General features: G+C 51.8%; 2 protein-coding genes across 8 annotated transcripts; one reads left to right on the forward strand and one right to left on the reverse strand.

Annotated features, from left to right (window-relative positions):
* The first annotated feature begins 1,378 nt into the window (after positions 1-1,378).
* Positions 1,379-16,648, forward strand: FBXO6 (F-box protein 6). Of its 6 annotated transcripts, XM_082612536.1 has the most exons (8): positions 1,395-1,505; positions 2,908-3,041; positions 8,831-8,920; positions 11,703-11,998; positions 14,243-14,369; positions 14,854-14,949; positions 15,837-15,972; positions 16,234-16,648. In XM_082612536.1, exons 4-8 carry the CDS (start codon positions 11,734-11,736, stop codon positions 16,405-16,407), a joined length of 798 nt encoding a protein of 265 aa, XP_082468662.1. In that variant the 5' UTR covers positions 1,395-1,505; positions 2,908-3,041; positions 8,831-8,920; positions 11,703-11,733; the 3' UTR covers positions 16,408-16,648. The 6 variants fall into 6 exon arrangements, with proteins under 6 accessions (XP_082468664.1, XP_082468662.1, XP_082468661.1 ...); XM_082612538.1 differs by lacking the exon at positions 8,831-8,920 and having other exon boundaries at positions 1,379-1,452; XM_082612535.1 differs by lacking the exon at positions 8,831-8,920 and having other exon boundaries at positions 1,395-1,520.
* Positions 16,649-16,740: 92 nt separating this feature from the next.
* Positions 16,741-22,219, reverse strand: MAD2L2 (mitotic arrest deficient 2 like 2). 2 transcript variants are annotated; one of them, XM_082612544.1, is made up of 9 exons: positions 22,111-22,219; positions 21,644-21,695; positions 21,431-21,549; positions 19,889-19,960; positions 19,194-19,294; positions 18,302-18,396; positions 17,904-17,977; positions 17,315-17,407; positions 16,741-17,073 (listed from the first exon to the last, which is right to left on the reverse strand). In XM_082612544.1, the coding sequence occupies exons 2-9, from the start codon at positions 21,681-21,683 to the stop codon at positions 17,032-17,034; spliced, it is 636 nt and encodes a 211-aa protein (XP_082468670.1). In that variant the 5' UTR covers positions 21,684-21,695; positions 22,111-22,219; the 3' UTR covers positions 16,741-17,031. The 2 variants fall into 2 exon arrangements, with proteins under 2 accessions (XP_082468670.1, XP_082468669.1); XM_082612543.1 differs by having other exon boundaries at positions 22,051-22,219.
* Between the last annotated feature and the right edge of the window lie 5,778 nt (positions 22,220-27,997).

The following is a 27,997-nucleotide window of genomic DNA, read 5'->3' on the forward strand; positions in this document are numbered from 1 at the left end:
CTCCAGTACTGCCAGCTTCCTCTGGAGGCCTGGCCGCAGGCTGGCGGTGGAGGTTGCAGATATCTTGGGCAACTCTTGCCATCCCAGGCACTACTTACTGTTGTTTCTTTCACTGCCCAGAGCTTTACTGATAACAGACAAAGCCAAAGAATTTATAATGGTGCCTGGCACACAGTAGGTGCACAATAACTACTGTTAAATTGCATTATCTGACTCAACAGTGCGCTAGATTAGGGCCTCAACCAGGGCAAGGACTGTTACGGACCAGGGTTCTTGGTCTCCTTAATCAATACAAATTGATAAGAGGCCAGCCAAGAGTTTCAGATAAGGCTTTCCTGGGACCCCTGCTGCAGCAAGAGGGAGTGAAATCAAGCAACAGTTTCCCTTGCTGGATCCCTCGCTCACTCTGGGGGAGTGGGGGAGCTGGTTCCTTGTATGGGGTGAGGGGAGGGGTATGTCCAGGGGCCAGGCAGGAGGGGTGGCTTAGGTGGTCAGCCCACCCCTTTGGGGGTGGTGTGTGCAGCGGGCATGTGCAGTACCCTGCTTTTGCTCCCAATGCTCTGTTTTTGGGCTCCTCAGAAGTGGCAGTTGGGTTTTTGGTGTTTTTGTATCTTGTTGTCCATAATTTGCCCCAACTGCACATGCACACAGTTATTCTTAGTCCCTTATAGTTTCTTTGTAGCTTGTCAGCTCAAGGAGATTATCCAGGTGCGAGCACTGCAGCAAAGGGTCCAAGGTCCCAGCCTGTCTCAGGACCACCACCCACTAACTGTATGGCAAGTTAGCAAAACACACTCTTCCTCGGAGAATATGCAGCCCTGAGTTAACAACCTGGCCTGGATCAGGCACCCTTGGGCAGTGTACACCCTACATGATCCTTTGTGGTTGCCTGAAGTAGGTGCTTGCTAATTATTTGTGGAATGAAGAAAGGAATTAATGAACTTAATCCCAGCAAAAACGCAGAGCGGTTTTTACCTCTAAGTAAGTCCTAGGGACAGTACGAACCAGGCTCAAGGCCAGAGTTTGAGCAGTCACCCTCCAGGCGGGGGCCCACCTCCCTCCCTGCGTCCAGGGAACCGGAATAGAGGTCTAAGGAGTGGGCCCCAGAGGGGAAGGGCTAGGTCAGAAGGAGGCTCCGGCCTACCGGAGGGAAGTGGAAGCAGAGAGAAATTGGGTCCCCACTGCTGAGCCGCCCACCGCCTGGAAGGAAAGACTGAACTTCAGGAAACAGGTCTGGAGCTCCCCTGACGCCGCCCCAACCCTGAGGACACCAGATTTCTTTGCTCGCGCCTGGGGAAGTGGTCCCGGCATGGGGCGGGGCGAAGTCGCTGGAGCAGCAGGCTGGGGCCGCGAGGGAGGCGGCCTGAGCGCGGCGCGTGACGCAGGCGCCGGGCGGGGCGAGAGCTGACGGCGCCGCCGAGGCCGTAGGCTCCAGGCAGACCCCGAGCTCAGGTCGCGCCGAGCGCTCCGCCCCGCGCCCAGATCTCGGCCCAGGCAGGGGACGGGTAGGGGGGCGACAGGTGCGGGAGGGGGCTTGGATGTTCGGCGCTGGGGGGGCCGTCGGGATGTTAACCGAGCCCGAAGACGCTGTCTCCGGCCGGCCGGGAAACCGGCAGCCGCGGGAGGGGTGCTGGGGGGAGCCGCTTCCGGGCGGGGCGGGGCGCGGGGCGGGGCCAATCTCTAGGGTCTGATAGCTCGGCGCGGAACCCTTAGCTTACCGTCTTGGCCGTCCCGGAGTATCCTCGGCGTCCGAGGCTACTCCGGCTCAGCCTCGCGTGCAGCGCCCCGGCCAGGGGACAGTCTGGGAACTCGGCACCGTCACCCCCGCAGGGCCTGGGACGAGGGCCTAATTTCCCCAAGCCGCAGTTTCCGTTTTCGGAAATGGGCTTAGTTACAGTGTCTTGAGTGGTCGTAGGGAGGGTCTAAGGAGAGAAGGCCAGGGCGTGGCTCTGGGCCTAGTACGTGAGAAGCCCAGTCGATGCGAGGTGGCTTCTTAGGGCTGATGTGGACGTTTCCACCCCAGAATGCCCCAGGATGACCTTCACCCCCTCCACCCTTCTGCATTCAGGCTGTGGGGATGGAGTCTAGTGATAACATGCGACCAGAGCGAAAGACCAGACTTTAGACGATAGGTCGAGGAGGTGTTTGTACCTAAGACGCCGCTAACTTGGAGCCCAGGGACTTTTATTAGGCCTAGACAATGCTTTTAGAAGTTGCCAACATTTAAAATTTGACAGATCTCATGTTTTTAAAAAATGTTTAAAATTCCTCCTGAAAAATGGGAAGACCTGGCCGCGTGGAGTATTTTTCCATCATAGCATTTTGCACAAGCTACAAGTACCTTATTTATCTGTGGTTTTTTTTTTCTCTCTCTCTCTCTCTGATAATGGAAAAATACTTCTCCCTGGGCAGGTGCCAGAGTGTGTGCCCACCCTCATTTTTTTAATGGGATGAAAGCTTTGAGAAGACTGTGAGCTGTGTGAAAATTAAAAAAGGGAAACCTCACTAAAATGGAGTCAGGAAATGAGGAAGAGGAACACTTGACAATCAGTACAATCCCAACATCAAGAGGCATACGTAGCATACCTGGCAGGAAGTGAGACTATTACTGCCAGCAGGAGGAAAAAATGATTTTCTCCTTGCCTGGCAACAGCTCAGCCAATGAGAGACTGCCACAACTCAACCAATGAAAAGCCATTATACTTCCAACTCCCCGTGTCTTCCAATGGGCTTTTTGTTTATAACAGCCCCACCCAACTTTCCCTTCTCCTCTGTAAAAGTCGTCTCCTTTGCTTAAGAGGACTTGTAAGTGGTTCACCATAGTTGCATATCCTGCCTTGCAGTTATTTGCTGCTCCCAAATAAACCTGTTTTGCTAGTAAAATAAGCGGTTATTTTATTGTTTTAGGTTAACATTACACGGAGGTTTCACTGAGATCCAGAGAAGACCCCCAGCAACTCCGAGGCTGGTGAGCAAACAGGTGCTGGTACCCACAGATCCCACAGAACTCACTGCTTTCTCACCAACTTTGCAGTTTGAGGGTAAGTTTTTCTCCTGGATCTGAGCTCCGCTCTTTTTGCGTTTTGAAGCTCTCCAGGTTTTATTTGGGATCTGTTTGAAGGCTTCGTTCTTTTTTGTTAAGGCCTTGTTTGTCTGTGAGTACTTGGTTGGCACTTTGGCCTCACTCTTGAAATCAGGCTGTTCCGACTGGAACTGTGCTAGCTTTCAGTCCGACTACTTTTGGAACCAGGCTGTTCCTATTGAAACTGTGCTGGTATTTGGCCTGTGGGCTGTTTAAGAATGATTCTTTTGCTCTAGAGAAAAACCCCTGAAACATGGGATCCCAGTTATCTAAATGTTTTGAGGGTGCCCCCCCCCTTTTCAGGGACCCTGGGCAATTTTATGTTTAAAAACTGCTGTCTCTCCTTATATACATTTTTAACTAAATGGACCAATTGAAACAGACGTAATTTAGAACATCAGCGACCAACATGGGGAACTTCTGAACTCCCCAAACTTCCTTTCTTAAAATTGTGTTAGACAGCCACAGATCTGCAGTTGTCAAAACTGAATTGGATACCAATTTTGATTGGTATTTTAAGGCTTCCGAAACGTATCAGGAGTCTAAAATTGCCTCTTTGCAATATACAATTTTTAAACGAACTGAAGCAAATAAAATATTAAAATAAGACAAAATGGCTTCTGAGGTCTCTTTTTCCCCTACCCCGTCTTCTTTGTCTCTGGATGCTGGCAGTCATCTTGTGCTCAAGCCCATCCCAGGCGCCATCTTCCTTTCCTTCTGCACCTCCCCAGTCTAGTTCTCTCCCTGAACTTCCCTTTTTCCCTACAGCTCCGCAGACTCTCCCTGTTCCCTCCTCTGAGCCTATCAGAACCTCCTCCTTAAAGGTAGTCTTCTGAGGATTGAAATAAACCCCAAATTACTTATGTTCCCTGGACTAAGACAAATTGTGAGCCACAGTTCAAGAATTTCCTAAAGTAACTGAGGACCCCCATAGGTTTGCTGAAGATTTTTAATACTTGTTCAAACCTACCAGTCTGGTTTCTCAGATTTATATCAGTTAGTCCACGTGCTCGTTGGTGAGGGTCAAGCAAACACTGGATGAAACTAGCCCATGGGAACATTCTGGAGGGGATTTAGAAGAGCAATCCCCTAACTTTTGGCAAGAGGCTAGAACACTCATTGAAAGCCTCCACTGAGCAATTATAGTAGCCTTTCCTAAGCCCGTTGATCAGAACAAAGGTCAGCCTTGCATACAAAAGTCTGATGAACCTGTTCATGGCTATTCTAATCAGGTTATTTTTAAAGAAAACTCTGGTCTTCCTTCAGATGTTGAGTCCACTAGGGTAACTGTCACCTCCATGTTTATTAATGGGCTGAACCAGGATCTTTTTCTTTTATTTAAAAGAACCAGGATGGAATGGGAAACTGTGTCCACTCTAGATTCATTTGGCAGATCAGCTCACTTGCACCCTAGATGAGTCACCAAAAAGGAAAACCCACTGCAATTCTTAATCTTCAACTCCAGCAAATGAAGGTCCCTAAATAAAACCAAAAACCTAATTTCTGCTATTGCAAAACGCCAGGGCATCAGAAAAAAGACTGTTACACATTTAAGCGTTCCAGGAGTTTTCAGCCCTCTCAGCCTTTCCAGGGTCCTCCTGATGCCCGATGAGGGGCCCCGAGGAACTACAGGGGCTCCTCCCAATCCTCCCTGTTAATCGGCTCGAAGCAACAACTCTCCAGGTTGGGAAAGCATCTCTGTCCTTCCTGACAGCGGAGCCACACTCTCGGTGCTCAGCCCCACTGCAGAGCGCTGATGCAGCTCCGATAGTGGGATCTCTAATCACCCTCAACAGGCTCCTGTCCCTGAACCTTTTCCCTTCTGTTTAGGCCCTTTGAGAGATACACACTTTCTCTCCTTAGCTCCTCTCCCTCCATTCACTTATTAGGCCAAGACTTCTTGGAAGAGTATTATGCCAAATTTCTTTCTCCCAAAAGGGGGAAATAATTCTAGAATTTGACAGTAGCCATCAAAATAGCCAACCAGGTAAATTAAAAGACCCTTTGACATCTTTTTTTGTGTGTGTGTGTGGTACGCAGGCCTCTCACTGCTGTGGCCTCTCCCGTTGCGGAGCACAGGCTCCAGACGCGCAGGCCCAGCGGCCATGGCTTACGGGTCCAGCCGCTCCGTGGCATATGGGATCTTCCCGGACCGGGGCACGAACCCGTGTCCCCTGCATCGGCAGGCGGACTCTCAACCACTGCGCCACCAGGGAAGCCCCGACATCTTTTATTTGTTCTTTTTCCGGCACTGCTGGGGCTGATTCTTGAAACACTGATCATTTGTCCCTATTGAATCAGCTACCACCCTCCTTATAGACAAAAATCTCCAACTGACATTGGCAAAATTCACAGTGTACCTCCCATTAAGATTCAAATAGATCCCTCTAAACTCTCTTCAGAATTAATCAGTACTTGGGCTTCCCTGGTGGCGCAGTGGTTGAGAGTCTGCCTGCTAATGCAGGGGACACAGGTTCGGGCCCTGGTCTGGGAGGGTCCCACATGCCATGGAGCAACTGGGCCTGTGAGACACAACTGCTGAGCCTGCGCGTCTGGAGCCTGTGCTCCGCAACAGGAGAGGCCACGATAGTGAGAGGCCTGCGCACCGCGATGAAGAGTGGCCCCCGCTCGCCTCAACTAGAGAAAGCCCTCGCACAGAAACGAAGACCCAACACACCCAAAAAAATAAAATAAATAAATTAATTAAAAAAAAAAAAAAAAGAATTAATCAGTACCCTATAAGTAAAGAAGCCCTTCAGATAGAAAACCCATGATAGAAGATTTCAAGGCTCAGGGCCCCATTATCCCTTGCACAAGTCCCTGTAATTCACCTGTTATACCTGTGAGAAAACCCAAGGACTGAGGATGGAGGTTTATCAAGGACCTCTGAGCAATAAACATTGTTATCTCTCAACACCCATTTGTTCCTAACCACTGCATGCTACTGACATCCATTCCACTTGAAGCAAGTTTTTCACTGTGACTGATCTATGCAGTGTATTTTTCAACTTATTCTAGTTGATAAGGCTAGCCAATATCATTTTGCCTTCACCTGGGACGGACAACAATATACTCGTATAGTAGTGACCAAGGGTTTCACAGAAAGCCCTTCTTACTTTTCACAAATCTTGAAAGCTGATTTGGATGATGTGAAGTCTTCTGCAGGTTCTACTTTGTTACATTATATAGATGATTTGCGCCTATGCTGTCCTTCTCAAACCTCCTCACAGGAAGACAGCATCCACCGGCTAAAATTTTTGGCCTTAAAGGGACATAAAGTCTCCAAAGAAAAATGGCACTTTGCTCAAACTCAGGTTCAGTATTTAGAGCCCGTGATCTCAGAACAGGGACTACTGGATCTAGATAGACTCCATGACATCCTGAACTGCCCAGAATCAAAAACTAAGCTCCTAAGGTTTTCTTGGGCTATCTGGCTACTGTTGAAATTGGATCCCAATTTTCTCTCTTCTGGCTCAGCCCCTACATGCTTTATTAAAAACCAGCAAATCTGACCCCATTAACTGGGGAGATCAAGATGACACAGCTTTTGAAGACTTAAGGAAAAGCTTAATGAGACTACCTGCCCTTGGGCATCCTAATTACCAGCCTCCCTTTTCCCTCTTTGTATGTGAGAAGGCAGGGAATGTCCTCAGAGCCCAAAAACAGGGGGACCATCAACGACCCGTAGGGTATTGTAGCCAACAGCTGGACCCTGTGGCACAGGTGTATCCCCCTTGCTTCAAAGCCATTCCTGCTACTGCCCTTCTGGTTAAGTCCACCAAAGAGACAACCATGGGATCCCCTTTAACCATCTTCGTACCCCATCTTCGTACTGCATGCTTCCGTGCGGTGGAAGCCCTCCTAAATTCTCGTCCACTCAACCCTTTTCAGTCAGTTGCCTCACCTCTCATGAAATCCGTTTGCTAACTGCTCCTCACATAGCTCTTTCACATAGTAATGACCTCAACCCTGCTACCCTTCTCCCCTCCTTCACTGACGCAACCCCTCACCACTGCCTGACCCTTACTGGTCACCCTTTGACTCCGTGTAATAATATAGAGGAGATTCCTCTAACCAATGCAGATTTTTCATGGTTTACTCATGGTTCTTATTTAAAGGGAGAAAGTGGTAAATATTGTGCTGGGTATGCCACTGCAACTCCTTTTGATATTGTTGAAGCAACGCCTTTACCTATGGCTTAATTACACAACAGGCTGAATTATATGCCCTCACTGAGGTTTGTACTTCAGCCAAGGGCAAAACTGCAAACATTTATACTGATAGTCAGTATTCCTTTGGAGCAACCCATGACTTTGGAATAACATGGAAACAACAAGGGCCCTACCTCTAATGGGGAAAAGATGAAAAATGGCTCTTATATCCAAAATCAGTTAGGTGCTATACTCTTGCCAGCTGCCTTGACTATTATTAAGATCCCTGGGCATTCCAAGCTTGAGTCCCTATAGGCTGAAAGAAACCACCTTGCTGATATTTCTGCCCAAAATGCTGCTCTCGAAGGAACCAATGACCAAACTTCCGGTATGACCCAAAAGGATGCTCCCCAAGATAACAATCTAGAAATGCCCAATGCGCCAGAAAAGGAAAAACAGTATTGGGGATCTAGGAACTGCTGGTTCAATAGAAAGAGAAAACTCTGATTTGGGCCAAATAACAAACTGGTCCTACCAGAAGTTCTGATTCCCACACCTCACCACTGTACATGCAGTGAACTCTTGGTCCAGTGACAGAATGATAGCATTCATGAATGAATGTTGGTGGGGAAATATGAATAAGGCCACAAAAAGTACCTCCCTTCTTGTCCCACCTGTCCAAAATACAATCCAGGGAAACCTGTTTGCACTGCTCCCAGACACTTTGAATTGCCTAATGGGCCATTCAAAGTTTGGTAGATGTAGAGGGGAAGGGGGGAGGGATAAATCAGTAGATTGGGATTGACATATATATACTACTCTGTATAAAATAGATAAACTAATAAGGACCTATTGTATAGCACAGAGAACTCCACTCAGTACTCTGTAATGACCTATATGGGAAAGAATCTGAAAAAGAGTGGGTATACATATATGTATAATTGATTCACTTTGCTGTACACCTGATACTAACACAACATTGTAAATCAACTATATTCCAATTTAAAAAAAGTTTGGTAGATGGATTTCACATAGCTGTCCCCATCTCATGGATATAAAGATATTTGATTACATGGTCTGTATGTTTTCTCATTGGATTGAAGCCCTCCCTTGCAGACAGGCCACTGCTTCTTCTGTGGCTACAATTTTGACTTACTATCCTCAATCCTCAGAGTTAGTGGAACATACTAATGGCACTATTAAGACCTAGTGGGCAAAATTCATAGAAACTCTCCCCCCAAAAAGCATTGCCATTGGTCCTTCTAAATCTCAGATCCACCCCTTTCAGAACTCAAACTCTCGCCCTTTGAGGTAGTCACAGGACACCCAGTGTTCCTTGCCCCACCCACTTTTGACCCACAGCTGATGAAAGGAGATATATTTCAATATTGTAAAGGCCTGATTGCTTCTATTAAAAATAACAATGCTTGGTAGAGCAGTCTTCTTCATAGTGCGCTCTTGGGAGACGAAGACCTTAAGCATCACCCCTTGCAACCTGGAGATTTCATGTACTGGGAAAGATACCTCGAGAAGGACTCTCTTCAACCTCACTGGAAAGGCCCCATCAGGTACTGCTAACCTACCCTTGTGCCTCCAGACTTCAGAGAACAGACTCTTGGATTCATGTGACACATCTAAGAAAACACCAGACCCTAACTGGACCTGCACACCATCTGGTGACCTGAAGGTAAAGATTTCCTGGATTTGAAGGAGATGACATCTGATGAGACAGCTTGCCCAAGATGTCTAGACAAGGCCTGTTAGAAGGTTTAGAATTCACAGAAGTGTCTTTCTTTCATCTAGACTATAAAACTGACTCTGGATTCTTATCCAAATTCAGTTTCTTGAATTTTCAACCTACAGTCTGTATCATTGATAAAACATCCGATTCCAAACAGTTTCTTCTGAGATAACAATCCTGTTTAATTACTACATGTTTATTCCTACACTGTGTCATTCCAAAATTTTTTTTTTTAATTTTTTTTATACAGGAGGTTCTTATTATCTATTTTATACATATTAGTTTATATATGTCAATCCCAATCTCCCAGTTCATCCCACTACCACCACCACCACCCCCCCCCCGCTTTCCCCCCTTGGTGTCCATACGTTTGTTCTCTACATCTATGTCACTATCTCTGCCTTGCAAGCCGGTTCATCTGTACTGCTTTTCTAGATTCCTCATATATGTGTTAATATACGATATTTGTTTGTCTCTTTCTGACTTACTTCACTGTGTATGAGTCTCTAGGTCCATCCACGTCTCTACACATGACCCAATTTCGTTCCTTTTTATAGCTGAGTAATATTCCATTGTATATATGTACCACATCTTCTTTACAAAATTCTTGTTTAATTCCTTCAGTCTTGAGTGTGCCCTTGCTGTATCCACTATTCTAAGATACAGACTTTTGGATGGGAAATTCCTGAGAGATCTCCCTCCTACCCCTCCTTGTTACTCAAATGTGACCACAATAGGTTTCCAATCTGTGCACTTTCCCTCTGACATGGGACAGGACACCCAGAAAAGATCCTTCCTGGCATCAAGGGACAAAAGGCCACTGAATGCTGATTAAAAAAACAGACAAAAGCCCTGACTCTTGATCAGTGATGCTTTGGGAGAAAGATCTTGATCAAAAGGGGGAAATGTGAAAATTAATGAAGGGAAACCTCACTAAACTGGAGTCGGGAGGCCAGAAGGGGGGAGTCCTTGACAGTCAATACAGGCAGAACCAATACAGGCAGAACCAATACAGATCTCTGGCAGGAAGTAACACTACCAGTACCCGCAGGAGGAGGAGAGATTTCCTCCTTTCCTGGCAACAGCTTAGCTAGCGGTAGACTTGTCACGACTCAGCCACTGAAAAGTCACTGTATTTGGAACTCCCAGTGTCCTCCAGCAGACTTTTTGTTTATAACAGTCCCTCCCGACTTCCCCATCTCTTCTATAAAAGAATTCCCTCTGCTTTGCTTAACAGGACTGACAAGCGGTTCACCAGTTGCATGTCCCAAATTTCAACTCTTTGCTGCTCCCAAATAAATCTGTTTTGCTGGTACAATATCTGGCTGTTTTATTGTTTTAAGTTAACAGCTGCTTCTTTGGCCAAGTCACAGTGAAAAATGAAAAGTCTTCCCAGTGTCCCTACATGTCCCAGGAGAATATTCCCTTCCCCACCCATAAGTAGATAAGGCCCATCTGCTCCAGCCATCTTGAGTGACAGTGGCTACAGGCCCACTCCCACCCACCTGAGGGAATCCCCTTAGACAGCTGGATAACCAGGATTCCCCCAGGCAAGGTTCAGGCCAAGGTGGTGGCACTGTAATTTTCCCAAAACCCTGTGCAATTCAGATGTAGAGGGAGGAATGTGTTCTTGGGGGCCGGTACCTCTGCAACTACTGGAGAGTTGTTTTGCTCTAAGGCTAGGAGTGTGGCTAATGATGCTGTGGAGCACTCCTCAACCAGCCCTGTGCTAAATGCTTTGCTTGTACTAACTCAGTCCTCCCAGCCCTTCTGAGGTCGGGACAGTTACCACCCTTTTCTGGGGGGGACTGCCTTCCCAGCGAGTCACTCCAGGCCAGGATTCAAACCCAGGCAATCTTGCTTCTTCACCTTCAACGTGCTTTTCCGTTTCTGGGCGTTTCAGAGTGGCCTGATGCCCAACCCAGAACTGCGTGGGGAGCCTCCTCACTGGGATGTTTTATCACAGCTAAAGTGGGCAATTTGGGGAGAGAAAGTTTGTTTCTCAGCCCATCACTTAAGTTGTGAGCTAGTCTGTGGATGTAATAAAGATTTTACGTTCTTTTTTTTTTATATATACATATTCTTTCCCTCACACTTTCTTTTATTATATTTGTATTTTTGGCTGCATTGGGTCTTTGTTGCTGTGTGTGGACTTTCTCTAGTTGCAGCGAGCGGGGGCTACTTTTCCTTGTGGTGTGTGGGCTTCTCGTTGCAGTGGCTTCTCTTGTGGAGATCGGGCTCTAGGCGTGCAGGCTTCAGTAGTTGTGGCACACGGGCTTAGTTGCCCCACGGCATGTGGGATCTTCCTGGACCAGGGATCAAACCCGTGTCCCCTGCATTGTCAGGCGGATTCTTAACCACTGTGCCACCGGGGTGTCCCAAGATTTTATGTTCTAACGGTGAATTCATAGTATTAAAATAACATCACTGAAAGCCTTTGCAGAGCTTACAGACAACAGCATGGCCTTGGCAAAATCTTACGGTTCTCCAGGCCCAAGTGAAAATTAAGCAATTTTTTACTGGGGGGTGGGGCCTCTTAAAAAATTAGTCCCTGAAGACTTTATCAATATTTTTATTGCACTCTTCCAAAGGTGCATAACATGTGGCCACTCTTTGAGGGTCTACCATGTACTGGAAAGGGGCTCCGGTGTTCCCTGGCCCAGGTCCCTGGGGATCTAAGGGGTCCACCTCCTTGGTCAGAGCTCATGACCGCTGTTGCTCCCCACAGGCCTGTGCATGCTTCTCACCCCACCACGGCCATGGCCCTGGTCAGCATCAACCAGCTGCCCGAGAGCATCCTGCTGGAGGTGTTCACGCACCTGCCCGCCCGCCAGCTGCTGCTGAACTGCCGCCCTGTCTGCAGCCTCTGGCGAGACCTCATCGACCTTGTGACCCTCTGGAAGCGCAAATGCTTGCATGAGGGCTACGTCACTGAGGACTGGGACCAGGCCGTGGCTGACTGGAAGGTCTTCTACTTTCTGTGCAACCTCCGCAGGAACCTCCTGCGCAACCCGTGTGCCGAAGGTGGGCCGGGGCCTGCTGCTGGGCTGGTTCCGTCCCTTCCCTGAACCTCAGGGCCTTTGTACTTGCTGTTCCCACACTACCTGGAATGTTCTCTCATCACCAGCACTCCCCCCAACACCTGTCATGCTCCCGTGGTCCCTCTCCTCATCCTTCAGGCCTCAGTTCAGAGATGTGCCCTGATCCCCCATCTGAAAACAGTGTTCCCCACGTCTGTCACATCGCCCCATTTCCTTCCTTCATAGCACTGGTCATAACCTATAATAACTGAATCTTTTTTTTTTTTTTCCTCTGCCACAAATTTCAAGTTCCTGGGGCCTGACACATCTTGCCACTCTGCACCCTGTGTCCACATAGCATGCGCTCAGGAAACGTTTGTTGAATGAATAAACACACTGCAGACCCCCGCCCTTTAGTTCAGTCTGTGCTGCCTAACGTTGAGGGAGGGCTTCCTGTGTGCCAGGCACTAGTCTGAGGCCTTAGCCATGTCATTATCCTCCCGTCACCCCATGATACAAGGAAGAAAATGAGGAATTTGAGAGGTAACTACGATCATGTGGTTTGAGGCTCCTATCTTGCTTATGTTCTCTTATATATTTGCCAGGCTTTTTTTTTTCTTCATTTAGCATCTTCATTTAGTACCAGGCATCGTGCTTCCTGTTTGGGTATAGCAGCAGTAGATTAAGAGGCATAGTTGGTACACTTAGAATCCCTTCCTCTCTTTATCCTCATGAAGATCCCGAGAGTTAGCCACATAAGAAGGGTTTGGCTCCATTTTCTAGATGGGGAGCATGGGACCCCCAAGATGAGTGTCTTGCTCAAAGATCTAGAACTGCCCAGCTTCTGGGGTCCAGTCCTGACTGCCGAAGGCCCTTAGGCCCCTCTTAGAGGCCCCATGGACAGTGCCCCAGACACTCAGTCTCCTGGCCTGCCCCAAATTCTGCTCAGAAGCTGCCCAGCCAGGCCGGGCCGCCAGCTCAGCTCACACGGCCCTGCAGAGCCGGCCACCCAGCCTTGCTCAGCTCTCCCCCGGGCCTGCCCTGGGCACTGGCCCACTCTGGATTTCTGAATTCCTCTTCTGGTTCTCTACTGGGGGGCTCCTGGGGCACCTGGGGAATAGATGTGGGCTCCTAGTAGAGGGAGCAAAGGAATAATTGGGAAAAGCTCTCCTGGTGATTGTTCTGGAAAGCCTGGGGAGAGAAGCACTGTTTCCTGAGGTCCTCTCAGCTCAGTCTGAAGGGGGAGATGGGAGGGACAGCCTTACGCCTACAAACCTGCCAAGGCAACCTGGTGGGGACCCTTCTACCAATACGGGGTTACTACATGCCACCAACCCAGAGGATGCCCAGCCCCCCAGTCCTCCCTCCTGCCCTGGGCAGAGGGGGTCCGAGTGGGCACAGTAGGTTCCCACGACCCACCAGCAAAGCCCCTCAGATCCCAGTACGTAGTTAACCTCCTGGACATCGATGTCAGGGGAATGCCAGTCGTCTAGTAAGTGGCCTGAGTTGGGACAAACTCACATTAGCCATTAAGAACAGAATTACCGGGGACTTCCCTGGTGGCGCAGTGGTTAAGAATCCGCCTGCCAGTGCAGGGGACACGGGTTCGAGCCCTGGTCCGAGAAGATCCCATGTGCTGCGGAGCAACTGGGCCCGTGCGCCGCAAGTACTGAGCCTGCGCTCTGGAGCCCACGAGCCATAACTACTGAGCCCCCGTGCCACAACTACTGAAGCCCGTGCGCCTAGAGCCCATGCTCCGCAACAAGAGAAGCCACGACAATGAGAAGCCCGTGCACAGCAACGAAGACCTAACACAGCCATAAATAACTGAATAAATAAATAAATAAATAAATTTATTTTTTAAAAAAAAGAACAGAATTACCCATACAGGCCCTTCATAATTTAATGGTTCAAGAACTGAAACTTGGGTATTTCCAGAGCCCCTGGGCAACGTAGAAGTGAGGAAAGGTTCGTTTAGAATTTCTGGTCATACCCTTTCTTTTTTTCCAGCTTCACGTTAGGAGTTGACCCGCTCAGGGACAAAGCAGGAGGCAGGGGGCCCAGATCAGAATTAATGTGGTGGGCACAGGTGGGAACGCAGGGAGGGGGGCTTTGTAGGGCGGCTCCAAGGTGCCATGGGTGCATGCCTTGAGATCTGAGCCTTACCTGCTCCCCCCCAGGACCAGGTGGAGAGGGCCAGGCTGAACATTCACCCAGAGGGTCTCATTGCCGCTTCTGTTTTTCCTAGAGGATATGAGATCCTGGAAAATCGACTCCAATGGAGGGGACCAGTGGAAGGTGGAGAGCCTCCCCGGGGCGCATGGCACAGACTTCCCTGACCCCAAAGTCAAGAAGTACTTTGCCACGTCCTATGAGTAAGACGAACTGAACTGAGAAGCTGTGTGGAGGGAAGAGGGTCCGGACAACCTTTTGCCAAATCCCAGGCCTAAGTGAGGGCCTGTGTGTGAAGCTCCAGAAAGGGGGGTTCCAAAACCAGCTCAGCATCTACCCCTTCCTGGGGCGGGAGGCAACTCAGTGGCTGGGTTAATAGGCAGTGGGGGAGGCGAGCAGTTTGAGGAGGCTGGGAGCCCGTTAGGTGGTTGGGGTAAAGTCAGGGGTGGTGGAGGTTGTCCCCAGTCTAGGGGCCTGAGTTCACGGAGGCGCCCTCCTTGGGTGCCCGGGACACTGGGCCTAAGGACTGGGATGAACGCCACCCAGGCACGAGTGGGTCAAACTCCCTGCACGTTCCCCGCGGGCCTGCACGGAGGCAGGAGCCAGAGTCCTGTCCTGCAGCCCCTGCACCACCTCCCTGGGGCCGGGCCACGCCTGGGAACGCACGCCTCGCCTTCTGCTCCGCAGGATGTGTCTCAAGTCCCAGCTGATAGACCTCAAAGCCGAGGGCTACTGGGAGGAGTTACTGGACAAGTTCCGGCCGGACATCATGGTTAAGGACTGGTGAGTGGGGCCCACGCCCGAGTCCCACACTCTGCATCCCTCCCTCTGCTCTTCCTGAGAACCCCTCTCGGGAGGTGCCCACTGAGCCCAGCGGAGTCCTGGGGCAAGGGCTGCCCCCCTCCCTACCGACAGGCCCAGCACTTATTCAACACTGCCCCCCGCACCAACCCTGCATCAGCAGATGTTAACCCCAGTTTACAGATGGGGAGACTGAGGCCTACAGATGAGTTGTCACTAACAGGCGCTGGAGCAAGAGACACCAGGACCCAGCCTCCCTGGACCTCGCAGATACTCACATGCCTGTCTGCCTCCCCTACCCCTTTCACTGTTCATCCCACGACTCTATCCCAAGCTCCTACTCTGTGCCCAGAACTTTGTCCGGCCTGGCCCAGGGCAGAAGCAGGACCCTAATGCGAGCCAGGCCCCAGGGCCGCTACTCTGAGGGTGGGGGGGTCGGGGCTTGAGAGGTGTGCAGGGCTGCAGTAGGGCTGACCAGAGGGTGAGCTCTGTGCAGCCCCCATCACACAGGCCACCCCTCCCGAAGCTCCATTGTAATGTACAGGCGGCGACACAGATCCGACAGCCCAGGACTATATCTCTGTAGAGAGCCTTTTGCTTTTTATGGTGACATCTTCACTGGAACACCCAGAAGGGTTGCCCCTTTTCTCAGATGGGATTATTGAGGCCCAGCGCAGATAGACTGCTTACCCCAGGGGCACAGTGGGGCACAGGGAGCACTGAAGCTGGCTGGGCCTCATGGGCAGAGCAGGGAAATGAAACTCGGGGCTCCAATTTGTGGGCCTGCTACCTGCCTGCCTCCAGAGATGGTGGCCTCCAGGGCCACCTCTGTATTGGGGTACACAGTTCCAAGCCCTCCCCTCCCCCAGGTTCGCCGCCAGAGCAGACTGTGGCTGCACCTACCACATCCGAGTACAGCTGGCCTCAGCCGACTACATTGTCCTGGCCTCCTTCGAGCCCCCGCCCATGACCATCCATCAGTGGAACGATGCCAGGTGGAGAGAGGTGAGGCCTCACCTGCTTGCCCCTCGCCATCCACTTCTCCCAAGGCCAGGATGGCAGGAAATATGGGGCAGCCCCAGGGCCCAGAATGCACCAGTCCTCTGTCTGGAGTTCCTGCCTTCTGGCCGGGAGGCTCTCCCCTGCAGGACCTGACTCCAGCCGTCCCCTCTCCAGCTCAGTGGTCATTTCTCCAGCTCAGTGGTCATCCTGTCTCGTCCCCTCTTCAGTCCTGGTGGTCACTTCCTTTCCCCTCCCCCCCCCCAGGTCTCCCACACCTTCTCGGATTACCCTCCAGGTGTCCGCCATATCCTCTTCCAGCACGGGGGCAAGGACACCCAGTTCTGGGCAGGCTGGTACGGTCCCCGCGTCACCAACAGCAGCATCGTCATCAGCCACAGGATGACCAGGAACCCGGCCCCCTCCGTGGCTCCGCCCTAGACCGTGCAGGGGCCAGAGGAGGTGGCCCGCCTGCCCTCCCCCTCCCCAGGCCCTCCTGACAGCCTGTCCTCCATCAGGGCCAGCCAAGTGCCAAAGGTCCCCTCCAGGCAAGGCATGAGCCTGTAGGGGGCAGCGAGGCCCCCTGCCCCAGTTCCCACCTGGGGCAAAACCCACCAGTCTATGAACTGAACTGTCACGTAGCTCTGACATTTTGTTGTAATAAATGTTTTCAGTAAAACCAGCCTGGGGTCGGGCCTAGGGGTCAGGGTACAGGGTCCTCGGCACTTTGGTAGAGAGGCAGCCTCCCTCCCCTCCAGGGAGTGACAGCCCAGCTCAGCCCTGGGGGCTCTTTATTGAAACAACTCACAGCACAGTATTTGAGGCAGCGTTGGCCAGCGGAATCCCAGGAGGCTGAGAAACTGAGGTCCCAGCACCCTTCCCTGCCCTCCTGGGGAGGATTCCTCCATGAAGGCAAGCAAGCCTGAGCAGCCCCGGGCTGGAGGGTGGGTGGTCCATACACAGAGGCGATAAGAGCACTTGGAATCAGAGTGACTCTGCAACACTGCCCTAGGCTGGGCTCCCAAAGTCCGACAGTTGTGGCATCCACGGTGGGCAGGCACACCCTCAGCTGTTTTTATGAGCTCGCTCCTCCACGTAGAGCTGCATCTAATGGACGGGAACGAACACCATGGTCAGGTGGACAGCCAGGGCAGCTACTGTGGAGAACCCATGGGGTCTCCGACAAGGGTGGGCTATGTGGCCCGAGCCAGGGGTTAAGGGAAGGAGGGAGTTGGGAGCCTAAAGCCAGGCATGCCCTGGTCATCTCCCCCGAGGCTTGATCCACAAGCCGCCTGACAAGGCTTCAGCACACCCTAAATAAAGCACACTCGGGCCCCAAGCAGCTTACCTTTAAGATGTCTGATGTCATGGTTTTCAGGGGTATCAGTCGGGGGTCGTGCATGTGGACGTCCTGCTCATCTGCCAGGATCCAGGGGAAGTCCTAGGGAGGGGACAAGGGAAGGGTGGCAGGGGGCTGGTCCACGGCCCGCCCTCACTTGGCTACCCTCTCCCCTTCCAGAGCTGGCATCCTCAGACTTCGGGGAGCATCAGAATCACCAGGGAGTCGCTGGCCGTGCAGATTCCCAGGTTCCCCCACCGGAGAGAGGCTGAGTCTGTAGATCTGAGCTGGGCTGAGAGCCCCAGTGATTTAACAAGCCCCAAACACCAGTTCTGAAACTGGATCAAGGATCCCCTCCCTTGAGAACCCCCAGTGAGCCGGTGGCTCTCCCTGTCCTCAGTGCCAGGTGCCCAGGTGGGGCGATGACAAGCAGGTGGCCACAGAGCTCGCGCACAGTGAGCCTACCGATGCCAGGCGCTGCCGTAAGAAGTGTAATGAATGCCCTGCCATAGGCAGCGCCCTCGCTCTCATGGAACTCTGGTTTTCAGCCTCCCAGCGGTCTCCCTGCCCCTCCCCACCCCCACCAGTCTCATCTCACCTTGATGACCTGGATCTTCTCCATGTTGCGAGTGGCGGCTTCTCTCGTGTGCACCAAGACTGTGAAGGTACAGCCTAAAGAGGCCAGGGTTTGGTCAAGCCTGGGCCACCCCATGCCTGCCGTGTGGCACAGCCTCTTCCCACCTCCCTAGCTGGCTCAGCCGCCCCGCAAAGCAGAGTGTAAACCCAGTGCTCAGACAAGTCACAGTCAACAGGGAGACTAAAGCCCAGGTGGAGTCCATCAGGGAAGCTTCCTGGAGGAGGTGGGCTTTCAGAAGAGTTCTAAAAGGCAGGAAGGAAGAGAGGAGGCTTGGTGCAGCCAAGTAGGGACCTGAGGACACAGACCAACACAGGTAGCCATGGAAATGCCCAGGGAAAAGGGGGTGGGAGTGAGCACACCTGGGGGGTTGTGGTCCAGGACAGCATCACATACACTGATCTTCAGGATGAAGGCTCGGAGCAGCTGCTCCACGTGGGACAGCAGGGAGTCTGAGCTGGGAAGCAGAGAAGAGGAGGGTCTCCCAGCACATGGGTGTCCCCCTCCCACCAGCAGGCAAGCACCCCTGGAAGCAGCCCTGGGGGTGCAGAGTCCCCCTAGTTCCGAGGCCCTGGCTACCTGTCTCTACACAGCTGACATCATCTGGGGAGTTTAAAACCAAAGCCGAGTCCCATCCCAGGCTAATTAAGTCAGAATGCGGGGGGGTGGGGGTGGGGAAGGGGCACAGGGAACCCCAGTAGGTGGTTCTAATGTGCAGCCCAGTCTGAGAACCGGGACACCAAGCCGGGAAGGGACAGGGCTTGCCCGAGGCCACATAGCAAGTGGGGACAGATTCTAGTGCCCTGACCTCACCACACGAAGCTGGTAGCTGACCAGCCCAACACGCCCATCCAAGGTCAACTTCTAGTTGACCAGGGGCTGGATGGATGCTTGACTGGGAAGTCAGGAAACTGGGTCTGTGTCCTGGCTCTGGGTGACCAGGTCAAGATCATCTCTCAGGACCCTGGTTTCTCCATCTATAAAATGAGGTTGGGACTAGCCATTCACCAACGTTGTCATTTTCCAGGTGTGATACTGGAGGGTCTCCGTGTAACCTGTGTGACGTCCACAGAGACCACTGGGCGGCCGGCTGTGACTCAGACACTAACAGGCCTCGTTAGGTCAGCACACCTTGCCATGTCTCCTCTCAGGCCTTTACAAGGCATTCAGGGGCTGCCTTAAAGGGGTGAGGGTGGCCGTGTTACTAGGGACCTCACACCACCGAGCATGTGGATGGGGGGCGAGGTAGCGTACCTGATGGACAGCAGCGGAGGCTGGGTGATTTCAAAGACAAATTTCTCCACTGGGCGGTGCTCTTTGTCCAAGATGACTACCACCACTTTCTCCACATCATTCTGCAAGGACAGGAGCCCCCTATTCCAGAACTGGACACCTGCCTCCCCCTTACCCCACCCCCCAGCCCCTGCCCCCTGCTCCCTGCCCAGGGAAGAATGGGAAAGGTACACTCACAGCCCTGCTCAGCTTCTAGGCCCAGAGTCCCTGAGAGCCCAGAAAGAGGTTTGAGAAGTTGAAGTAGGCGCCCCCAGACATGAGTGGTACGCGCGGAGAGGAGAGGATGCCTGGGCCCCGCAGGGGTACCAGGATGTCACAGGGAGCAGAACAAGGTAGAATAAGGAAGCCCTGAGGGGCCAAGCTCAGACAGAGCTTGGGGACAAAGGGGGAGAAAAGAACAGGTGAGAAGGACCCAAAACCCTCTGGGCAGGCTCCAGTCAGCCAACTCCACTAACCAGGGCTCCCGGGCCCAGCACGCCCTGAACGTGCCCACATGCCCTGGGGCCTGTCCCTGGGCAGGGGTGGTCTCCAGAGTGCAGGGTACAGGCTTCTGGGTGTTAAGAGTCATGGGGACCCGGCATGGTCCCAGCATCACCCCATCCTGGAGCATGGAGGAGCACTGGGTGTGGGGTGGGCCAGGGGCCTGGTGCCCTCACCTTCTCCAGAAGCGGCTTGACGCAGTGCAACGTGTCCTGGATATACTGGTTCAGCTCCGGGTGACAGGACATCTGCACACAACCCCATGATGGCTGGTAAGGCTGCAGCACTGATGGGGGAGCCGTCGGAGACCCCCCTCCAGCAGCCCAAGGGCCTGTCTGCCTTCGGAGAGCGGCGCAGCAGTTCCCTAGGGCTCCCCACCCAAGAGACAGACTTCCCACCACGAGGCCAAGAACTGAATTATCCACAGAGGGAGAGAAGTTAGAAGATCCTAAGAATTCAGTCTCAACATTAGCATTTAATATAGCATTAGGAGTTCCTGATGCAGGGTCACTGAGCTCCTCCAGAGTCTGAGAAGTCTTTAAATTGTGAGTGTTTGAGCATACAGGCATTTTTCCAGAGACGGGATCCAGAAATTTAATCCATTTTCGAACATTAAGAATCTGGAACGGACTTCCCTGGTGGCACAGTGGTTAAGAATCCGGCTGCCAATGCAGGGGAGAGCCCTGGTCTGGGAAGATCGCACATGCCACGGAGCAACTAAGCCCGTGCGCCACAACTACTGAGCCTGCGCTCTAGAGCCCGCGAGCCACAACTACTGAGCCCGCGAGCCACAACTACTGAGCCCGCGAGCCACAACTACTGAAGCCCACGCGCCTTCAGAGCCAGTGCTCCGCAACAAGGGAAGCCACCGCAATGAGAAACCTGCGCACCGCAACGAAGAGCAGCCCCCGCTCACCGCAACTAGAGAAAGCCTGCGCACAGCAGCGAAGACCCAATGCAGCCAAAAATAAATAAATAAATAAATTTATTAAAAAAAGAATCTGGAACTAAGGAGTTGTGTGGCCTCAGGCTTAACTTCTCCGTGCTTTAGTTACTTCATCTGTGGAAGATCTCATTTAAAAAAAGTGAGGATTAAGTGAGATAAGTACCTACTACACGGTGGGTGCTCAGTAAGTGCTGATTCTTCTTTTCTTTTTCCTTGTATATCTTTTTGTTTGTTTGTTTTTTGGGGTTCCCCCCCCCATATCTTTTAAGCTTCCACCACCTTCCAGTATTCGGTCATTTATTCTAATATTTACTGAGTGCTTTCTAAGGGACAGGCACTTCTCGAGGCTGGGGATAGAGTAGCATATATTTACTGCTTTGTCTGCCTTTTAACCTAAAGCAACCCGTTACAATTAGGGTAAATGAGGGGACAGGGAAGGTGCCTGAGGTTTATAGGAATCCTCTCCCCAAACCAACCATTCACCAGCTTCAGGAGACCTTTAAAATACAAAGATGGGGGGCTGGGGGGCTCTAATCGGAGGGCCTGGTCCCTAACTTCTAGCAAGGGGAACTCCCAGTTCAGAGGGGACAGAGGAAACGCCACTGCGGTGAGGGGTGGGAGGTTGTCGGGCTATCAGCAGCTGCCGGGAACTAGAAGGCAAGGCCAGGCCGCTGGGGACTGAGAGGGCTGAGCCTGAAGAAGGAAGAAAGTTAAAAATCTCCTCTCTACCCACTCTGTGATACGGGGGTGACCCAGTGCACCCAGGGCTCACCTGGACAGGCACGTTGTACTTCTTACGCTTCTGGAAGATGCCCACCGGGTAAACCTCACGCACGTAGAGGATCAGGTGCACCGCCACCTCCAGGAACTCGCAGAGCACGTCGGCCACCACTGCGAGGGGGCAGAACCCGGTGCGCTCGGGGAAGTCCGCCAGCCCAGGACCTCCCTCGCCCCCCGCCAGGGTCCGCAAGTCCAGCCTCTCTACCTTGACCAAAGTTGAGGTCCTGTCGCGTGAGCGTGGTCATCCTTCCCGATACCTAGGGGGTGGGGCAGGAGCGGGAGCTAGTTCCTAAGGCCCCTACAGCCGCAAGGCCCGCCCACCTCCACTGCCCCTCCCCTCCGTCTGGGGGGAATCTGGGCAGGACCGCCCCTCCCTTCACACAGAACCGGAGCAGCTGGGAAGGACCCCCCACGCTGGCGTTAGAGCTCGGAGGCATCAGCTGCGCCGCGATCAGCCTCTGTGCACTGGCCGCCTCGCCTCCTGGGAGTAGATAAGGCCAGAGCTGCGCCCGCATAAAGGGCACCGCCGCAGAGGGAACAGCTGGCTGCGCAGGACCGGTAGCGTGAAGCCGGACACGCGGAAAGCGAAACTAGGCTGGAATAAGCCTTCACCTCCTGCCAGGCTGGATTCTTCCCCTGAGGGAATCCCGCCCTTCTCCTCTTCCCCGGTACCGGCTCCGGCCTCGATTCCGGACTCGGGGCCAGGCCCCCGCGAGGGAATCCACCGACCGATCACTCGCGCCTCGCGCTCAACCAGAGGCCCAGGCGCCGCTCCGTGACGTCCGCGGCGCTCCGACGGGTCCTAGCGCCGGCTTCCAGCCACGCCCACCCCCCGCGCAGCCAACCACGGGTGCAGGAGAGAGAGAGAGAGAGAGAGAGAGAGAGAGAGAGAGAGAGAGAGAGAGAGAGAGAGAGAGAGAGAGAGAGAGAGAGAGACGGCCAGAGGGGCGGGGCTTGGGAGGGGCGGGGCCCTGCCTGGGCGCCGGTGTGATCCCAGGGCCGATGCTGCACCACGCCTCTTCCTTTCAATTTTAGGTGGGCGCGAAAAGAGACAACTTTGGTCTCCACATCGGATCGCAACGTATTTCCCCCCCACCCAGGGCATTTCTTTAGGAGGCGCGGGAAGAGGTAGCGTACGTGTTGCTGGTGAGAGCCAGCTCGAGGTCACAGCTGGGCACTATGGACAGCGACATCTACCGCTAGCTCCGCAGTCACCATCCCCGGAACCTCAGCTGCCCAACCGAAAGCGAATCCGCCGGCTCCGGGGCGGGGACAGGGGAGGGCCGCGAGCACCGGGGACGTCCCCGTCCCCACCCCCACCCGGAGCCTAAATGCAGCCCGTCTTTACCTCCCAAGAAGGTAAAACTTCCCGGGCCGTGCATCATAACAATAGCTGACATTTATAGAGGTCCAGCCATGTGCCAGGGACTGGGCTAAGTGTGTTCCTGGATCAGCTCACTAAATCCTCAAAACAATTCCACGCGACAGTTGCCATGATTGTCCCCGTTTTACATATGAGCCGAGTGAAGTTCAGAGGGGTGAAGTAACCTGCCCGAGTTACCCAGCTATTGGGGGAGGCGGTGGGCATAGTCGTCTTCTGCCACTACACTTTGTAGCTCGGAAGTCCCTCAGAGGCATGGACTCTGGAAGGGCTGAGAGGACCCTGGGAAATAATAATATTAATATTAAAATAATTACTAACATGCATTGAGCACTTATTATGTTTCAAGCACTGATTTCTTTAATTCTCTCATTAACCCTAGGAGCTAAGCCTTCATTTTACAGTCCCACTTTATAGATGGTAAAACAGGCTCAGAGATGTTCCCTAATTTGCCAAAATCACACAGTTGGAATACAAACCCAGTTCTGACTTCTACTCTAACTCCAGGGCTTCACCTTATTTTCAGCCCCTTTATTTTACAGATGGAAAAACTAAGGTCAGAAGTGGCTGAGGAGTTATGGCAACAAATCAGGGCCAGAAGTCCGGGGATCTTGTCTCTGACCTCCAGGGACACAAAAGCTTGTTAGGAGTCATGCCCATCTGCTGGTACACAGATATAGCTAGGAATGTTTACCGTTTACTGCTTAGTATTGGAGACCTGCATCTCCTTCACCCCAGATGCTTTCAAACCTGCATTTACACACTTCTGATGGGGTGGGGGCAGGGGAGAGAATAACTAACCTAGCCCATTAAGCCAAGAATGTCAGCAGAGCATTTCTCAAAAGCAGTCCTAGAAAATCTGCATCAGGATCCCCAGGGAGCCCATTAAATATCTGGAACCTGGGCTTCCCGGACCTACCAGATCAGTTGGGGTGCACAGCAGGGCACTAGCCCTTTAACAAGCTCCCAGGGGCCCTGATGCATAAGAAAGTGTGGGAATTGCAACCACAGTGGTTTGGGCTTTTCCAGGGAAAGTCTGCATTTCATAAAATTGCAATGCTTTACCCAATGGAATGGATAATTTATTTCAGAAATGGATGCACCTGGCAGCACATTTTGGGTACAGCAATCCTTTCCAAGACCTGGGGACCCTGCCCATGTCTTATAGAAGAGGACCATTTCCATATGGAAAGAGCTGAGCAGCTCACTTGCTTGTAGACAGGTGTCCCCTGGCTCCTTTAGATTTAATCACTGAGGATGCTTTGGAAACTGGTGAGATTTGAGGGTCCCTCTTTGCCCGTCCCTGGAGCCCGCTCAAGCAGCATTTTCACTGGTAACAGAAAGTGGCAGTCTTAAGGGGGCAATTCCTTGTAAAGGGTCCCTTAGGATTGGGGTCTAGGGTGGAGAAACTCAGAGCCCAGCTACTCCTGTGGAGTGGCCTCCGAGGCACAGTGTGAGCGACCTGGGGGCTCATGCCAGGCATTCCTTCATGGGCTCTAAGCCCCAGCCCCCACCCCCCACCCTGAGATGACACAGTGCAAGCCACCCATAGGTCTCCTGCCACACAGAGCTAAAGAACTTCAGAGAAACCTTGGTGGACATACACCCCAAAACTCTCATTTTTCCAGTGAGGACACTGATATCCCAACAGCTTTGTTTGACACGGGTACCCACCCTGTCAACTGTAACCTGGATAAAAATGCCTAAGTTTGGGGCTTTGGATTCGGAGCCAGCCACAAACAGAGGAAGCGGGGCTAGGAGACAGATAAGGAGGAATCAAATTGATCGACCTCAGCCCCCAAAAGGCCTCCATCTCATTTGTGAAATGAACAGGCTGGACAGATGTTCCCTAAACCTCTGATGGCCTCGGGTTCCATGGGGGCCAAGAAGCTGGGCATGGGGCAGGGGTAGGGGGCCGAATCAGCATGGGGCCATGGGGGAGCTCTGTGAAAAGTAATCTGTTACTTCCATCCATTCAGCATCTGGTTTTTCATATATTAATTGCATCAGCATGATGGAGGGTCACGGGACCCAGATTATATCATGGGGTTAATTTATTACATTTTTGAATACCCACTTGCTGGGAGACTGTTTTCCAAAGGTATTTGCATATTTTTCACCATAACGACAATGTGTAGGAGGGCATCTGGGAGGGAAGGATGGATGTTTAGGAGGAGAGAGCTTATTTGCCAACTGAAGCAGGTTCCTGAGGGTCTGCAATGGGAACGGAGAGCAAATCACTCCCTAGAGACATTGAAATTGAAACTAAGAGAACATGAGATGCAAGAAAGTTTTGCAAAGACTGCATGGGTGGAGGAAGATTCCTGGGGTTCACTGAACAGCACACAATGAGTGAATGGGGTATAATAACAAGCAATGAAGTGTCCAGACCCCGAAGATCCTTCCAGAGTCCCTACCATTCTCACCATCCTGATCACAGGACATATTATCCATCCCATCCCTGCCTAAGGTTCCCAGGACACCAAACACAGGGAGGTGGGAGGAGCCACAGAGTCAGCACGTATAGCCTGGTGACAATCCCACTGATACCACGATATTCAGGAACGCAGCCAGCTGGGATGCCCCCTGAGCAGAGGCCCAGCCTCACTCATTCTCTTAGTTCAGCACCTCACCAGTGCCTGGCCAAATCCAGGTTCTGAATGAATGTGTGTCCAATGAGCGAATGAAAGAATGAAGGCATAAAATGATGGTGGGCTGTGTCTCATAGCCCCTTGCCTGACGTGAATCCTAATTTAGTCTGGATGAGGAGCAAAGACCTCTGATTTCAGTGCTTGGGCTCTAGGTGGTGGTGTGCAGAGAAAAGCTGCTTTCACAGATGAAGCAAGAGCTGCGGATTGCTCACTACGGTGTCCCTCACACCCACTGGGCTGCTGCTTCTCTCCCCACCACTGCCCCTTAACCAGCTGTGAGGCCTTCCCTCTTTGATTCTCAGTTTCCTCATCTGTAAAATGGGATCATGGTAGCACCAATTCCATAGAGTTGAGTAAGAAGTAAGTGAGATAATGTTTGTAAAAATATAAAGTGCACAATGCCTGGCACATAAATGCCTAATTACTGGCTGTTATGACAATGACATTAAGATTGACATACACACTTGCTAGCTTCGGCAGCACATATACAAAAATTGGAACGATACAGAGATTAGTGTAGCCCCTGTGCAAGAATGACATGCAAATTTGTGAAGCGTTCCACGTTTTTCTAAAAAAAGAGTGGATATATGTGTATGTATAACTGATTCACCTTGCTGTACACCTGAAACTAACAACATTGTAAATCAATGTTATTATATGCCAATAAAAATTCTAAAAAAAGATCGACACACACACACACTGTCTAAGCCCCTAGAGCAAACACTCTGAACCAGCCATCAAGCTTTTCAAAACTCCATCCAAGGGCTTCCCTGGTGCAGCAGTGGTTGAGAGTCTGCCTGCCGATGCAGGGGACACGGGTTCGTGCCCCGGTCCGGGAAGATCCCACATGCCGTGGAGCGGCTAGGCCCGTGAGCCATGGTCGCTTAGCCTGCGCTTCCGGAGCCTGTGCTCCGCAACGGGAGAGGCCACAGCAGTGAGAGGCCCGCGTACTGCAAAAAAAAAAACACAACAACAACCATCCAAAACATCCGTAGCTGTGCCCCTCCTGCCATTTCCATTTCCCAAGGCAGCAGGCAGCCCCCAAGATGCCCTTAAGGTGGGCATGCATCCTCATGGCCCAAGATGCCTAAAGACAAGTGGCTGCGGCTGAAGACAGCTCCTACCCCCGCTCATCTAGTCTTCTGGTGTGAGGCCTGACCTGCCCAGCTGCCCCAGATCCTGGGGTCCACTGCTGACCTCAGACCCAGGTCAGAGCCCTGACCTTAGGCCAGTAACACTGGACGGTTTCCAATAGTTGAACCAGGGCAATGCCCCCATGCCATTCCGTCACTGAAATTCTGCTGACTCCGCGGTGTCATTGACACCTTGTTGGTCAGGGGGACCTTACAGGTCATCTCTTCTTAAACTTTGAACTTTTATCCACAGAAATGCACAGAGAGACACTAAATGTTTTCCACTATTTTAGGGGTTGCCAGGACCTCTGAAGTCATCCTCAACCACAGGGTAAGAACCCTTGATCCAACTCAACTGCCACTTTTTAAAAATAACTGCTTTATTGAGATATAATTCACACACCATAAAGTTCATCCTTTTAAAGCATGCAATTCAGTGGTTTTTAATATAGTCACAAAGTTGTGCGTCAATCACCACTATCTAATTCCAGAACATTTCCATCATCCCAGAAAGAAAACCCCCCACATACATTGGCAGCCAGTTCCCCAATCTCGCCTTCTGCCAGCCCCTGGCAACCAACCACTAGTCTACTTTCTGTCTCTATGGACTTGCCTATTCTGAACATATCATGTAAATCATACAATATGTGGCCCTTTTACGTCTGGTTTGTTTCACGTAGCATTCGTGTTTTCAAGGTTCACCAAAATTGCGGCATGTACTGGTACTTCATTCTTTTGGTGGCCAAATAATATTCTGCTGTATGAATATACCACATTTTGTTTATCCACTCATCAGATGATGGATATTTGAGTTGTTTCCACTTTGGCCATTCAAACATGGGGAAACTGAGACCCAAAGTCACCATAACCTAGATGGGATAGGAGTCCAGACCTCTCTCCTAACATCCACCTTTTCCTGCAGCATCGCTCTGGGAGGACCCAGAGAACAGAGAGTCCAGGCATGACAAACGATCGCCCCACTGGCGAACAGCCATCGCAACAGCATTTGAACCAGAGGATCCAATAACTTGCTTCTGGTTCAGTAAATGCTGGGCCACAGCTTCATCCTTGACAGAGAGAATCATACCCACTGTCCCCCTCCCAGGCCCAAGCCACCATATCTCTTCTCTGCCACTGTTCCTAGCTGGTCTCCCTGCTTTTGTCCTTGCCACATGCAGTCTACTCTCAACTTTGGGAATCAGAGTGAATTTGTTAAAACCTAAGTCAGAGCATGTCTCTGCTCTGCTCACAACCCAATCCATCCTGGTGCCTGCCCGTCAGGCTGATAATATTACAATAGCAACAGCAGATAGTTTTTCTAGAGCATATCCTGTGGGGTCAGGACCTTAGGAACATTACGTCCTTACACAGGCCACTGCACTTAATCCTTGAAC

This window comes from Mesoplodon mirus, assembly GCF_964341445.2.
Source record: "Mesoplodon mirus genome assembly, chromosome: 3".
Lineage (NCBI taxonomy): Eukaryota > Metazoa > Chordata > Mammalia > Artiodactyla > Ziphiidae > Mesoplodon > Mesoplodon mirus.